Raw genomic sequence first — 15,005 nt, 5'->3', positions numbered from 1 at the left:
GAGACAAGAAGGAATTTGTCTTCTTGCTGAGTGCAAAGCTCAAAACTCAAGGGGAAAACCAGTACGAGTACCCTAAAGCACAAAATGTCCTCCCACTGAGAATGGCCTGGGGTGGTGGGGATGGAGATGTCCATGAAAGACAAGAGAAGCAGGAGGCTGCCTAGAGATGCCCCTTTGATTCCCATGGATCAGGGCAGCCATGAATCTGGGATCTGAGCTCTGATCTTGCAAGGGGAAGGAGATATACAGCCCTCAACAGTAGACCACTACTATAAAATGGTTAGCTGATAATAAGGAAAAAAATAAAAATGAAATTTTGATATGGAAAAAAAAATTTCAAAAACAGAAGCCAAGTGAAATATTCATCTACCCTTTGGTTTGTGTTTTCTTTCCTTCTCTCCTTCTTTTCTCTCAAGCACTTTGCAGAAACAGGCTCCTGTGTACATAGCTGTGGTTCCCTTTAAATTGCATTTCTTTGCTAAAGAAAACATTTGCCAATAGTTGGATGAGCATACCTACCCAGAGCTGGAAGGAGTCTGTGGGTAGGATAAAGCTGGCAGTCAGCAGGGGAGAAAGGAGAGGAAAACAATCCACCCAAAATATCTTCAATATTTGTTCTCCATCTTCCTTTATCTGATTTCCAACTTTCCCTTTTGTTTGGGAGTGTCATGCCTCAGTTGATACAATGCCTAGCACAGAGGGAAGCTGATCTGGGCTGGTCCCTAAGCACCAGAGCAATAAATTAGGATGAATCATGATTTTTAATGCTGCTGCTTCAGCAGGACCTTGACTCTGGCACAGACAAGATGCCTCCACACTGAGAGAAGTGACTGTCCTGGGATGAGGGTACACCCAGCATGGAGACAGAGCTCTGCAGGCTGTTACTGACTTGGAAAAACAAGTGTCTTCAGTGTCCCCTCCTGACTTGCTGTTTTTTCCTGGTGCAGGATCAGGAAAGCTGCTGATGGCTTTTCAGAACTTTGCCTGGTGACCAGGACAATGATATGATGAAAGAGAAACACTGGGGAAGGAAATGTGTGATTTGCGTGTGTAGGGGGATGACCGCAGCTTCCCAAAGATGGTTTTCCCATTCCTGTGCTCATCTGACCTCCTCCTCTGAGTGCCCAAACAGACATGTGGCCCCAGCTGGAATACAATGGCCCAGATCTACCTTAGTGACTGGATTTGGGCTGATAAGCTCCACTGGAGGAATTGATCAGTTTAGTTTAAATGGAGAAAAATTGCCAATGTAGCAAGACCTGTCCTTTTCCCTCTGGTACTTTTCCTCTGCCTTATTGCTGTGTAAACTAGGAGAGTACAAAGGGCCTAAATACTTTTATTGGGGGGTGAAAAATACATTGAAACTAAAATAGAAAGGACAAAACCATAAACAAACAAACCAGAAACCTCGAGACTTTTCCACTCCCTTGTGAAGTTGCCATGAGGAAGCCTGGGACAATATAGTATTTTTTATATCAGAATAAGGATGGGATCTGTCACTGGGAAAAGGGCTGAAAGGCTGTAAATACAAACAGTGGAAGGATTGCTGCCGATTGTGTTAGCAGGGCAATGTCAGTAATTAAAGGGAGATCGACACGGTTTGGATTTGTGCTAACGATTCATTCCACAGCCCGAGGCAGGAATCTGATTTATTAGGCTCCATTCAGGAACAGTGTTGGGCTGCACAGCATGTCTAAATAATCTCCCTCAAGCTGCTGTATTTAGGGCCCAATAGTAAATTAAAGGCTGCAGGATGGAAACCAAAAGCCACATAAAAGCTCCAGGCTGTACCGGGGTTGTAGGGAGGAGCTGATCCAGCCTGTGCTGCTGATTGCTTGTTGCCCTTCTGCCCTGTCCCTGATCTGCACAGGGGTCTTCCAGGGCCCCTTCTCCCTGTTCCTACATCCCAGCTAGAAATGCTGCAAAACCCCAGTCCTGGAATGAGACTAAAACAGCCCCCAGTGTTGCAGGCAACTCTCCGGTGCATCAGGTGTATCCTCTCATGAATGTGAGTGTGTTATTTCTCACAGCTTCTCAGTCTGGAGAGATGGATATCCTCATCCTGAGAGAGGGATGTAAGGTTGCAGTGCTCAGACCCTGGCTATCCATGTAGGTGAGCACTTTCTTTAGGGCTCGTTTGGAGAAACAGTTAATACAGTCAGAGGAGTTGGAGGTGTGGTCACCTCCTCCTAAGTGTTTGTCCAAACAGAGGAGAAGAATCACACCCTGGGAGTGTTTAGTTTTCTCTGTTGACTCTAAAGAAAGTGTTTAAAGCCCAGAGAGTTTGATGAGGTGGATCACCTTACAGATCTTCCATTCCCACCAAGGTGAAAACTGGAACTCGGGCCTTGCTGTGGTTTTCAGGTTGCTGTGAAGGGGTAGGAAACTTTCAGGTAGGATAAACACGTGTATGTGGATCTTTTAAAGTCCTGTGCTCATTACAGCTCTGCTGCTTCTGATACAATCAACAATGGTTCTCGTGTCAACCCACAGACTCCCAAAGGAAGCAAGGCAGAGTGTCAGAACCATTTCACTTGCAGAGCTGAGCTTGTTCAGTGTGCAGTGGGAAAGGTGGGAGAGCAGGGGAGCTCCACTTGTGGAAAAATAAGACAGTGCCATTTACAGGGAATGTGAAAAAGGGCAAGAGTTCATTTGTTCCAGCAACTGCTTCTCTGAACATTCTCCGTGGAATCCAGTGTCCTTGCAGCCTTTTCTTAGATTGTACTCAACCTTGGTCTAGGCAGAGACAGTTGGAATACCTTTATGGTCTACTTGGAGAATATTTATTATTTCAGCTAATGCTTCCTCCTAAGACAAGGGATCAGCTCAGCAGTGCTGAACTGATGAGCTGAGTGTCTTTTGCCTCAGGCTACAAATACTTAATATCACATGAAGGGGAACCAAGAGGAATGAAGCAAGGGCGTGTGTGTGTTTGTGTCTGTGTGTATCAGCTTATTTAAAACCTTGTTAAAGAACATAAACTCAGATTTGTGACTTTGCTTTGTAGCACCCACGTTAACTGAAGGAAGACTGGCAGCTTCTGCAGAGTGGATTCAGTGCAGTGCTCCTGTAGAATAGCAGGAAATGGGCATGAAAATGCTCCGTTTTGGGATGAATCTCACCTCTCTTTGCAGACAAATAAGCAAATGCATCTCCTCCGAGTTAAGTGGCACATGGGCTGCTCTCCCCTGTAGGCATGGTGGGAATTGCCTGCCTAGGAGGATACAGTGGGCACAGGACCAGTGTCCCTGTGGAGCATCTGCAGCATACCCAGGGTTTCCCAGAATAACCACAGGTTAGACAGGATAACAGCAGCCCTGGCGTAGGATATGTTGAGGCTGTGTTACTGTCCTTTGCTGCTGATGTTACTCAGCCATGTAGGATGAGTCTGTATCAGAAATTATTCCTCAAGACAGGCTGTCTTGAATGGCAGAAGCTTGACAAGCTTAATTACTTACTGATAATTAAGAGTCAAGCAATCTGCCCCAAATACCTTATCCCTAGTTCTCTACTAGTTGTGAGAGAAGGTGGTAGATAATATATTAAATGCCAGGATGGTATCTGCAGCCTGCAAAGGACAAGAGAGGCTGCTCTCAGCACCCCCTCACTGTCCCCAGTGCAATCTTTCCAGGCTTGTCCATTCCAGCTGTTGACTAGAGCCTAAAAGCTCAAACAGCATTGGATTTTGTTGTGGAAACACAGAGCTGGATGTTGAGGCAGGAGGGTGGGAAGAAACGTGCAAGCAGCAGACTGAAGTGAGTCTGAAGATGAACCAACTCATCTCCCAGCTGTGGATGTAAAGAAGCAGGTCACAGCTCTGCCTGAAAGAGGGATGAGGGCTGGGAGGATGGTCTGGGGATGGGAAGGACAGTACTGCTATGCTCTGACTGCTTCTTTGGACCTTTTATTCCAAATAACTGGTACATTCATTCATTTGCTTTGGAGTGTAGCACAGGGAAAGTGCCCCAGTGTAAACAGATCATTCATGGTAGCTGAATAAAAATGCTCTTGGCTGCTCCTCAGGTGCCAGTGTCAAATTTCTCCTCAAACCAAGCTTCATCCACTGCTTCACTGGGTGGTGAGGAGTTGGGCTGGTCTCTGTAAAGATGTGATGCAATTTGCTTGCACCCACAAAGGGGGAAAATTGTGTCCTTTGAAATACATGTGTTGCTTATTAAAGGTTCTTGGTTTTCCAAAGTCCTGTCATTTGAGTGTGGTGGGGTTTGTTGCTTTTGCTGTTGTGGAAAAGGCAAATATAGGGTGTTGCTGGGGAAAGGAGAATGTGCTGTGCAGACTGAGGGGTTGTATTGGCTAATTCCAAGATGGAATTTTTCTGGAATAACTAGAACACTCCAAAGCTAGGAGTACTGAATGCATCCAGGTGGCAGCCAATCTCCTGCTGACTTCTCTGGAAGCTGCAGGGTCTAGTGGTGCTTTGATTTTAAGGCATAACCCTCTCACTTAGAGATTTCCTCATTTCACCCTTCTGAGTACTTCTCCCTGCTGCCAGCATCGCTGCTGCCTCCTCTGGGCTCAGATTCATCCCTCTCCAGGCTCCAGCCTTCTTCCTACAAGAGGTACTTCAGTGGTCTGTGAGGGACTATGACCTGGTGGTTGTTCCTGCACCTGAGGGTTTTATGTGAGCCTTGAAATCACAGGGATGTGCTCCTTGGATTCACTCAGCAGCCAGCTGTGTTACACTGGCACGTGCTGCTGGTTGTGAGCAGTGTTGTACCACAGCAGCAGCTGTAGGAGAAGCTGTTTTCAAAACAGGAGGTGTCATGGAAAGGGTTTGGGAGCTCTTTCTTAGGCAGTCAGCATTCTGAGGCTTCACCTGCAAGATCCTTACCTGAAGGGAAGTTCTGGCCAGGTGGGGGTTGGTCTCTTCTCCCAGGCACTCAGCAATAGGACAAGGGGGCACGGGCTTAAGCTCTGCCAGGGGAAATTTAAATTGGAGATCAGAAAAAAATTCTTTCCAGAAAGAGTGCTCAGGCATTGGAATGGGCTGCCCAGAGAGGGGGTGGATTCCCCATCCCTGGATGTTTTTAAACTGAGATTGGCCATGGCACTGAGTGCCATGATCTGGTAAAGGGACTGGAGTTGGACCAAGGGTTGGACTTGATGATCTTGGAGGTCTTTTCCAACCCAATTGATTCTATGAGTCTATGATTAAGATTCCATGTCTGCTGTGCATGAAGCACCTGTCCAGAACTTAGTGGGCCTCTCTCATTAAAATATCTACTGGAACAGAGGGCTGAACTGCTTCAGTCCCTGTTTGAATCTCATGTTTCCAAAGTTATAACATACATTGTAGTTATAACCATACATTCCAGAGGGGAACCAGTGTGCTCTCTGGGGTTTTCAGACTCATGGCTTGTAGTCTCAAAGGCTCAGTGAAAAAAACAGACTTATATTCACCTGTATCTGTGGATGATAATCTGTGACTGACACAACTCTAAAAGGCCCTGGTTGCAGCTGAGGGGCTTCTTCAGGGTAGACTAGAACCTTTTCTACTGACCAGCTATTTTGTCCACTTTTCCTTGTGCAGCAATTGAAAGGGAAGATCCTTGTGAAAGGCAAGAAGCTGAGCAGGCAGGAGGACCCCACAAATGGGAACAACAACCTGGAGGCTGAGGATGTCTCTGATGAAGATGAAGCAGCTGAAATTGAAGATGAATCTGTGAAGACTGAAGTACAGCAGAAGGGGAAGGTAAGTAAAAGATGTAACTGTCCAGTCTGGGAAGACAGAAAAGCTCCTGTTTAAACAGGATCATTGCCTATTGCAGAGAGCTCTGAAGTCCTGCACAAGGAAATCCCACCTTGTTAGCCTTTCCCATGACACATGCTGGGGAACAATTTTTAGATGGATTTTGTACCATGCCTAAAGAAATAAAAAATGAAAAGCCATTGAAATATAGTTTTAATATGTTCCCAGCTAAGACAGTTCTCAGCGTGGTTTCAGCTGCTCAGCTGGGGATATGCAGGGGTGAATTGTTGAAATTGCTGGAGCTGAGGATCTTGGTGCTTGCTCAGCTTAATGATTTCTGTTCCAAGCACAAACAGAGCCAGCCAAGCATGAAGGTTGGCTTCTTCCTCTAAAATGAGGCAGGAGAACCCTGCAGCTGGTACAGCCCAGGTAGCATTTATGGAAGCAGTGGAAGGGCACATGTTCAGTCTCTCTGCCTGATTTCCAGAAACCTATTTGTGATGGGACCATCGTGACTTTGTTTGGTGCTTTTCTAGTCATGTTTTGGGATGTACCTGCAGCCTCATAGTGTGTTTCTGACCTGGGGGAGGGAGGGAGGGAGGGAGGGAGGGAGGGAGGGAGGGAGGGAGGGAGGGAGGGAGGGAGGGAGGGAGGGAGGGAGGGAGGGAAGAACTATGGATTCATGAGGAAGGAGTGGCCAGTTACTAAAGCAATTTGTATGACTATTTGTGGAAAGAAAATGCTGGCCTTTACACCAGTGTTTTGCTCCCTCATGTGAGGACATTAAGTTTCCAGACTGCAGGTCCTTGTGAAGGCCATATCCCTTATAGAGCAGGTTCATAGGTGACATGTTCAATCCCCTCTGAAGGCAAAGCTGCCTCTGGATCTGATCTGATCTATGCTTCCCTTTGTTAATTTGCTCACTTGTCAAGGGTCTTACTTCTTTCTCTGAACTGTATAAAATAATATGTATAATTCTGAAGTCTGTCACTTTCTTTTCTTGCCTCTGATGGCAGCTGGTGGCTCTCACTTCACCCTAATGAATTTGACTGTGGAGTAGGAGGCATTAGAGCATTGTGAGAACTTTCTAGTTCGAGGGAAAGAAAGTCCAAGCTCTGTGGAGGCCAGAAATCCTTCTCTTCTTATTTCCAGGTTTGCATGCTTGGGACCAGGACAGTACAGAATAGTCATTGCTAAGGCTCTGTCACAAAGTTTAGCACCTGGAGACAGACATTGCTGCTGAAATACAAATGATCATGAGAAAGCAGCAGGAAGGGTATCCCACCAATGAAGAGAATCCTTTCCCACCCTCTCTCTGCATAGGGGAGCCACTGAGTGTTGGTGGTGTGGAGAAGAGAAGCCCCAGGGGCCCTAGAGAAGACACAGCTACTCCTTTTGGGTGTAACTGCAGAAACTTCCCACCAACCTCTTGCTCTCCTGTTTTTTCAGAGTGATACTTTGAAGTTGGCCAAGGAGCTGTCAGACACAGTTGTCTACTGTAAGAGTGTCCATTTTGAAGGCTTTGATGACCCCAGCCATCCTCGGGCTTTCTACGAGATGTCATCATTCTCGGAGAGCAAAGCTGTGAAACTGGCCCAGGAGTCTGGTATGTATGTTCTGCCCTGGCAAAAAGCCATCCTCTGTCCCAGTCCCCCAAAAAGGGACAGCTAGGGGTGACTAAGCATGAGGAAGAGGCATCATGGGAGACCTGGATTATGATCTCTTTGGTCATGCATGTCACTGAGAAACAGAGGGAAAAACTTAATATCATGGAGATTGTTACCAAGAAGGGCATTTATACAGGTAGTTCCCACTCAGCCAGACTCACTGGGCAGAGAAGAAGAATACACAGCAGCATCAAGAAGAGATAAAAGTAGCCCCCATCACTGAAAGGGCCATTTTTATTTTTTCCCTATAGGAACCAGTTTTATTCATCACAACATCAGGCACCTGAGCCGGATCTACCCTGCAGGCTGGAGGACAGATTCTTCCAACTACAACCCCGTGGACTTGTGGAACGTTGGCTGCCAGATTGGTGGGTGCAGCTGGGAGGTTGGAGAGGGTCAAGCTGACCAGGTCACAGATGAACTGGCTATGGAAGGGCTTCAGTTGAGGTAGATGTGCAATCTCAAGCCTTTTGCAGACAGAGGCTCAGCAGTCACTGGAAGAAATCAGCTCTTCAGCCAATGCTCAGTGACTTTCCACAGACCATTTTCTGGCTCACCACAAATCCATTAGGAGGGTCTTTCCTGCACATTAATGTGCACATCCCTGCAGTTTGACTGTCAGCAGAGTTATTGCCATTTAACAAAGGAGGAGGGAGCCAGGAGTTGAGTCTCTTGCTGAAAAGTGTGCTAAAATCTCTGGCAGAGCTGTAAACCAAACTAAGCTCTCTACAGCAAGGCCATAACCAAAAGGGTGTCTTGAACTGTTGTTTTCTGTAGTCAAAGCAGCTCATCATACTTGCTCCCAGGATGTCTAGGCCTCTGATGTACTCTGGTGTACTGATGTCTCAGGGATTTGATGAAAACAACAGAGCTAGTGCCTGTTAAGTGAATTCCCTTGTAGCTCTCACCCAGGAAATGCAGTGCAGTGGTAGGTGGGCAGGCTGGTGGTGACATGCTTGGCTTTCTTGGTGATGCTGGATGTTGGAGATGTCCCAGTTGTGGCCCAGGCAGCCAAGAGAAGCTGCAGATGCAGAGCACCCTGGCCCCAGCTGTGCAGACACACATGGGCTGGATGTGCCTGGCAGCAGAGCATGAATTTGGTGGGCCCTGCAGCCCCCATGGGGGCACAGGTAGCACCCATTGCCTTGTCTGGCCTCAGGAGAGTCTCTGGGAGGCACCATCAATTCCCTTGGGGTACAGTAAGGCCAGATCTATATGCCTAATCTGATCTGAATTCAGTATTTGGGCTCCCTAAGTAAGATTTTTCAGCAGACCTGCGTAGTTGCCTTGCATTTCCCAATTAAACCAGTATACTGCAGTTATCAAAGTCTTGCTGCAGGTGGAAAAGTAGGGGAGTGCCTTAAAATGCTTTTGGCCTTCAAGTATGACAGGGTGTGAAGGAACTGGGACCAGGAAAAATTGCTGTGTCTTAAGAGATGTCTTAGATGTTGCTAACGAGGTCAACATCATCCCTGAGAAATCAACAAAGTGCTGAGGAGCTGCTGGGGTCTGTGTGGTATTAGTGAGACTGTTCAGAGACTGTTCCAAATTTTCCATCAATGCTTTTTAAAAAGGATATCCACAAATTGGGAAGAACACAAGAAATCTGCCTGGTATTAGGACACCAGTGAGGCTTGATCTATTTTGGTCAGGAGACAATAAAGAGGTGATTTGATCACAGCTGCTGTACTCCTACCTGAGGAGTTCAGACAGGGAGGAGCTCTCTGGTCTAACCAACAGAGGCAGCAATGCCCCTCGGGATGGCAAATGAAAATAAGCAGATCTGGGCTGGAAAGGAGGTTTTATAATGAGGCTGAGTAGCCAGAGAAATGATCTGAAAAGGATTTTCTGCCTTCACTGCAGGATAGAACTCCTTCAGCATAGAAATGAATAGGTTTATCTAAAATATGCAGTTGCTCAAGTAGGTGGCATAAATTCCATGCAGGACACGTTTTGATCCTGTGAAATGCAGGATGGCTGTAATGGCTCCTCTCATCTCTGTCGTCTCTGAATGCAAGAAGTCCTCAGGGATAGCAGGCTGTGAGGGTGAGAGTTTATCACTGCTCTTTGAAGCATGGCAAAGCCAATGTTTATGTCCATGAAGTGCAATTTCATGTGAACAGAATTAGTATGAAAAGTTTCCCATTGATTTATATGAGAGTCACTGAATTTATTTATTTATGTTGCAGTTGCCCTGAATTTCCAGACAGCAGGCACAGAAATGGATGTCTACCAGGGTCGGTTCCAGGACAATGGGTTTTCTGGGTATGTCTTAAAGCCGGAATTCCTCCGGGATGAGCAAACCAAATTCAATCCAAAATCCATCACAGAAGGAACATGGGGGACAAAGAAGAAGCTTCTACTTAAAGTAAGAATAGAAGTCAGAAAACATCTCAGTAGCATCCACCTTTGGGGGGGCATGTAGGTTGTACCTTCTCCTTCTTCTGGTCCCACCTGGGCAATTTTGTCCTGACTCTACTAATTTCCCACCTTTGGGGTCTCTTCTCATGGACTCTGATCCTCCAGGGACCTACTCACATGTTTAATGTTGGGCAATAGAAGAGGTTAATGACAATATTCACTGTCGTTACAGAGACATACAGGCAGACATGCAATCAACAGTCACCTCTGCTGTTCCCAAGTGTCATCTGATCACTCTGGGGACAGTTAGACAAGTTGCCTGTCCCTCAGCCAGCTGGCTGGGTTGGAGCAATGGTCCTTAGGTGCTTTGGCTCATGACAGCTTCCTCTGAAGGATGTCACAGCACCGGCTCTGGAAAAGCAGCACCGGCTCTGAAAGAGCAGCACCAACTTGTCACAGCAGATCCTGTGCTCCCGGAGAAGGAGAGGGAATTTTCCAGGGAGCCCCCTCTCCTGATGAGATCCTAACCTCTTTCTCTGTTTCCTGCACAGATCATCTCTGGTCAGCAGCTGCCCAAGGTGAACAAAAGCAAAAACTCCATTGTTGATCCGAAGGTAACGATAGAGATCCATGGTGTCCAACAGGATAACAACAAGAAGCAGACCAAAGTCATTGAAAACAATGGTAAGGGAGTTTTTTTCAAGCTGTGCTCCCATGGGGCAGTAACCCTTCCATGTCATGCAGCAGAGAGTTCTTTGCCAAGGCTGCTGCCCTGTGGCCAGGCCTGCCCAGGTGCTCCCAAGCCTGCCCACACTAAGCAGACACAGGAGGTGCTGTTGGACTTTGAGAGATTCTTTCCTCTCTTCTCTGTTCAAGACTTTTGGAGACATAAATTCCCTGTAAAACAACATCAGCCACATTGAGTTGTTCGAGGCTGGCTGCCAGATTGCAGAGCTAGAGCTTGGGAAGTGCTCTTCACCTCCACACAGTTGGATTTGACCTGGGATGCAGAGGTTCTCGCCAAGATATTCCCAGAGAAGGCCTCCTGTGGGGCTGATTCTATCCTGAAAGTGTGACAAACTCATGAAAGATTAGGGTTGCAAGGGATTTCCCAGGTGTCTGTTCCAGCCCCTGCCTAAAGCAGGACCATACTCAAAGTTTACTCAAGTTGCTCAGGATATTGCCCAGATGGATTTTGAATATCTCAAAAGATGAAGGTCCATTTTTCATTGGTCAGATATGGCTGTGACTTCCCTCTGTGCAGTGAGGGAACATTATGGTTCCTACACAAACACACACACACAATCTGATTTTCTTCCTGGAGTAAGAGCCAAATACTAGAAAGCTGATGCAGATTTTCCTCCCTGATAATAATGTTTCCCTTTTCCTCTTTCCTGTTTGAGTAAATCTGGCCTGGCTCCTAAAGCTCACGGCCATTTCCGTCACCTACAATAATTTTTATAGTCTGTCAAGTGAAAGTTGTGTAGGAAACATTTCAGACCTGCCAGGCCTTTTCCTCAAGGCTGCTCAGCACTCCCAGTCCCATGGCCAGCCCTTGGCTGGCTGGAGCTGTACTGGAACCACGGTGGAGTCATACTGGAGGGTGTGTTGCCCAGTGGAAAGTGAGTCAAACAAAGAAAACATCCATGTTGGAAAGGGGCAGTTGCAGAGAGGGGGTTGCATTTCACGGGCCGAGGTTTCAGGTGTGTGATGGTGCTTCAGCAGCTCACCTGGTTTGTTGTTTTACAGTTGGACTCAATGTCTTGAGGGTCTTTTCCAAGCTAAATGGTTCTATGATTCTATGGTGTTGGCACCGAAGCAGGGGCTGTGGGCACAGATGGACACAGCATGACCAGCACACAGACCATGGAGATCAAGAGGCTGTGGGAACCTTCTGGCTCAGCATCTCTTTCGCTGTGTCTCTGAGATGAGTCAAGAATCCCCCCCAGATTCCACTGCAGTTAAACCTACTGTCCCAGGGCCAATGACTTTCCCTCAGCTTTCAGGCTTTCTGCTCCCATAGGATGAGCAATACCTTTTTCAGCAACAGGTTTTTTTCCCAAGGATGAAGGGGCAGGAGCAGATCTGTGTTATCTGAACACTCCAGTTGATTTAATCCTATAAAGGTCCAAATAAAGTGCACCAATACAGCACAGGTATTTTGCTGTGGCACTGTCCACAGGCCCATCTCAGCCCTTCCAGGGCCAGCTGCGAGATCCCTGTCTCCTGCTGAATCACCCACAATCCCTCCAGGACCAGCAGGACTGTTTTGCTGTCCTTGGTGTCTGCTCTGCACAGGCTCTGCTGATGGCAGCAGGGTTTCCAACAGGATGTCCTTTCCTACTGTTTGCTGCTGGGGAGTGGTTTATTGAAACTGCACCTGCTGTGACCTGGAGAGAGAGCACTGAGCTTGCCCTCCACCTCTCATCTGATATGACGGTCTTGGTTTTGTTTGCTTTGAGTCTGGACCACATGATCCTTATCCAGACTTGATGATGATTTTGTAATCAGACACTCCTCATTAACCTTTCTTGCAGACAGGGAAACAGAGGCACAGAGTGGTGATTAGGTGGGTGTATCACAAGCAGTTGGAGATACTTAAAGCCCGAGGAGCCTGTCACAACAGAAGGACAGAGCTCTCCTTTCTGCTCTTCCCTGGTTTAGGGCTAAAAAATTATGCAGCTGGTCCAATGGCAACCAAAGACATCCATGTACCAGCTGGTGAGAGCCTGTGGAACAGAGCTGAGTTCCTTCCCCTCCTGCTCCTCACTGCCTTCTGGGATCATAGCACTGAGGTCTGCAGTGAGCAGCCTAAGCTGAGGGATTTATTAATACCAGATAGAAAATCAGTATCAGAGTTGGGAACAAAGCTCTTGGCACCTCCTAAGAGCTTTGGCTTGGGTCAGGTTAGGTTGGTTTCCAGGCACAGTCTCCATTTATTTGCAACACCTCTGACCACCATCCTTATCTGCCCACATCTCTGAACTCCAGCCTTGTCTGTGTTATCCAGGCTTTAACCCAAAATGGGATGAAGAGTTTACATTTGACATAGAGATCCCTGCACTTGCCCTGGTCCGGTTTGTGGTGGAGGACTTTGACATGTCAACCAAGAACGACTTCATTGGGCAATACACCCTTCCCTTCACGAGTCTGAAGCAAGGTAAGGCCCTGCCCCCTGTTCCTCACAACGACTGAGCCCTTTGGGAAGTTCCAGTGTCCTAGGCCTGTGGTCCAGATCCATCACACCCGGGGTCAGAACAGATATTTTGGGAAGCTGTTAACACTGTCTCTAGGAAAGGGTCCCCCTTGTCCCCAGTAGCCTTGGGCACAAGACCTTACCCATGCTCAAAGCCTCTTGGACCTGCCTGTTTTGTGGGATACTGGGAGAGCAACACTCTGAGACAGATGTTTTTGTTGGCAAATGTTAGCAAAGACTTTTTCCAACTGGACTAAAGGCCACTTTCCATCTGTGTCTCTGCTTCCAGGTTATCGCCACATCCATCTTCTGACCAAGAACGGAGACCCCTACTCTTCCTCCACCCTCTTTGTGTACATCAATATCCAGGACTGTGATTAGCAGCCCAGCTCTTTCAGGGCACAGTGAACCTCATTACAGACCTGGAAGGAATTCAGTGTGTGAACTCTGCCAATGTCAGGGTCCTGTCAATCCCCAGCACCTTCCCTGGAGCAGCACATGGTGCTCCGTAGGACCCCTGATGTGTGACAACCATCAACCCTCTCCCTTCTACGTGCTGGAAACATCCTAATGCTGCTGTTGAGATTAATCCTTTTGTACCTGTTTGACCAATCCAGCTGTGTTTTTAGTTCACTTTGTTAAGATTTTTTTAAATTTTGCTTTTAGTGAGAGGATAGAGACTCCTTTCTAGTGAAGTACAGCTCTTGGGTTGGGTTCAGTCAGACATCTGGACAATACACCCAACATCTGTGCAACAAAAAAAGTCCACCTCAGCACTGAAATCAGTGGCCAGGTGCCAGGTGACTTCTGGCAGCTGCAGGTGTCAGCCATCTTTCACCATATGAAGTCTTAAATGGGGACACAATTCCCCTCCTTTCTGTTACAGATTAAAAAAGAAAGCTGCACTACAAAGGCCTGTGTTATGTAACTCTACTTTCCTTTTGTGTTGTAATAAAAAATACATGAAGGCTCCTCTGCCTGTGTGCCTGGCTCTCAGCCAAGGCACTCTGCATTCAGAGCCTGGCTCTCATCCTGTGAAGGAGAAAGAAGCTGCCGAGTGGCAGATTTCCCTCTAACCCAAAGTGAAACCCACTCAAAGGGACCTCAGAGAACGTCTTTGGCCAATGACAGTGGAAACACGCTCGACTGACAGTAGGGATTTATTTTTTTAAATGCAGTAAAACTTTCTTTCTTTGTGTTTTTATAGAAAAATGTCATTTTTTAACACAGAGGAAGTGGCAGTAGGTATTGTAAATGTTAGCTGGTCCCAGTTGCACTGTAGAGGTAACCCAGCACAAACACCCAAGAGTGTTTTGAAGAGCAACTCAGTATTTATGGCAACGAGTGATTTTTCTCCCAGTAGAACTACAGAGTTAAGGGAACATTGTTGAAATAAAATAATATATATTTTGAAATGCCAACTATGTTACTAACAATATGTTAGGCTATTAAAAGTTTAAAAAATATTCTCAATTACTTCTCACCATTTCCTTCTTTGTCCTACTTGAATGCAACACACATGAATTTGGAGACTGATCTGCTTCATTTCTTAAGTTTTCAGGCTTTCTGGGGTTTCTTATCCCTGGTGGTGGAAAGGACAGGCTGATAGCAGAGATGTTAATGTCCTTTTAGTCATACTCCAGTCAACTTACTTTTTGAGTCCAAAATAGCCTGGATTTAGTGATCATTGAGCCTGCTGTGAAGCTGGGTTTCTTGTACTCCTCTGTGGAGTTTGTTATGCTCCAGTAATCATTGCTGGACACATTGATTTTTCCTCTTCACTACAATATTGTGAGAAGTTGTAAATTGTTGCCAAATTAAATGTGAATTATATCCTCACCTCCAAGGTTCATATTGCATTAACAACCAGCTAGTGGAGGAGTCCAGGAGCAGCAGAGTCCAGTGAGGGAGAGGAGGGTGTCCTGCAGTGACACAGGCTCTCTCAGGTCACCTGTGGGATGAGGCACATTGTTGGAGATACTTTTGAAGGCCAGGGCTGAAGCATCCTTGACTCCAACGCAGGGACAGCCTGGGTTCAGTCCCTGCTCTCAGTATTTCATTTTAAGGAGCAGTG

The 15,005-nt window shown here is 46.8% G+C and overlaps 1 protein-coding gene across 3 annotated transcripts in view; it reads left to right on the top strand.

Moving 5' to 3' along the window:
- The window catches only part of PLCD1 (phospholipase C delta 1), a 53,072-nt gene extending 38,302 nt beyond the window's left edge, over positions 1–14,770 (top strand). For all 3 annotated transcript variants that reach the window (XM_071560745.1, XM_071560744.1, XM_071560746.1), the window contains 7 exons: positions 5,549–5,710; positions 7,157–7,313; positions 7,626–7,742; positions 9,564–9,742; positions 10,287–10,419; positions 12,746–12,895; positions 13,221–14,770. In XM_071560745.1, the coding sequence (XP_071416846.1) occupies positions 5,549–5,710; positions 7,157–7,313; positions 7,626–7,742; positions 9,564–9,742; positions 10,287–10,419; positions 12,746–12,895; positions 13,221–13,312 (990 nt within the window). In that variant the 3' untranslated portion in view covers positions 13,313–14,770. The remainder of the gene's footprint in view (positions 1–5,548; positions 5,711–7,156; positions 7,314–7,625; positions 7,743–9,563; positions 9,743–10,286; positions 10,420–12,745; positions 12,896–13,220) is intronic.
- Positions 14,771–15,005: the final 235 nt, after the last annotated feature.

The sequence above is a fragment of the Pithys albifrons genome, chromosome 7 (genome assembly GCF_047495875.1).
Source record: "Pithys albifrons albifrons isolate INPA30051 chromosome 7, PitAlb_v1, whole genome shotgun sequence".
Taxonomy (NCBI): domain Eukaryota; kingdom Metazoa; phylum Chordata; class Aves; order Passeriformes; family Thamnophilidae; genus Pithys; species Pithys albifrons.
Note: the sequence above shows the minus strand (reverse complement) of the source record. Positions and strands in the feature narration are given on the sequence as shown.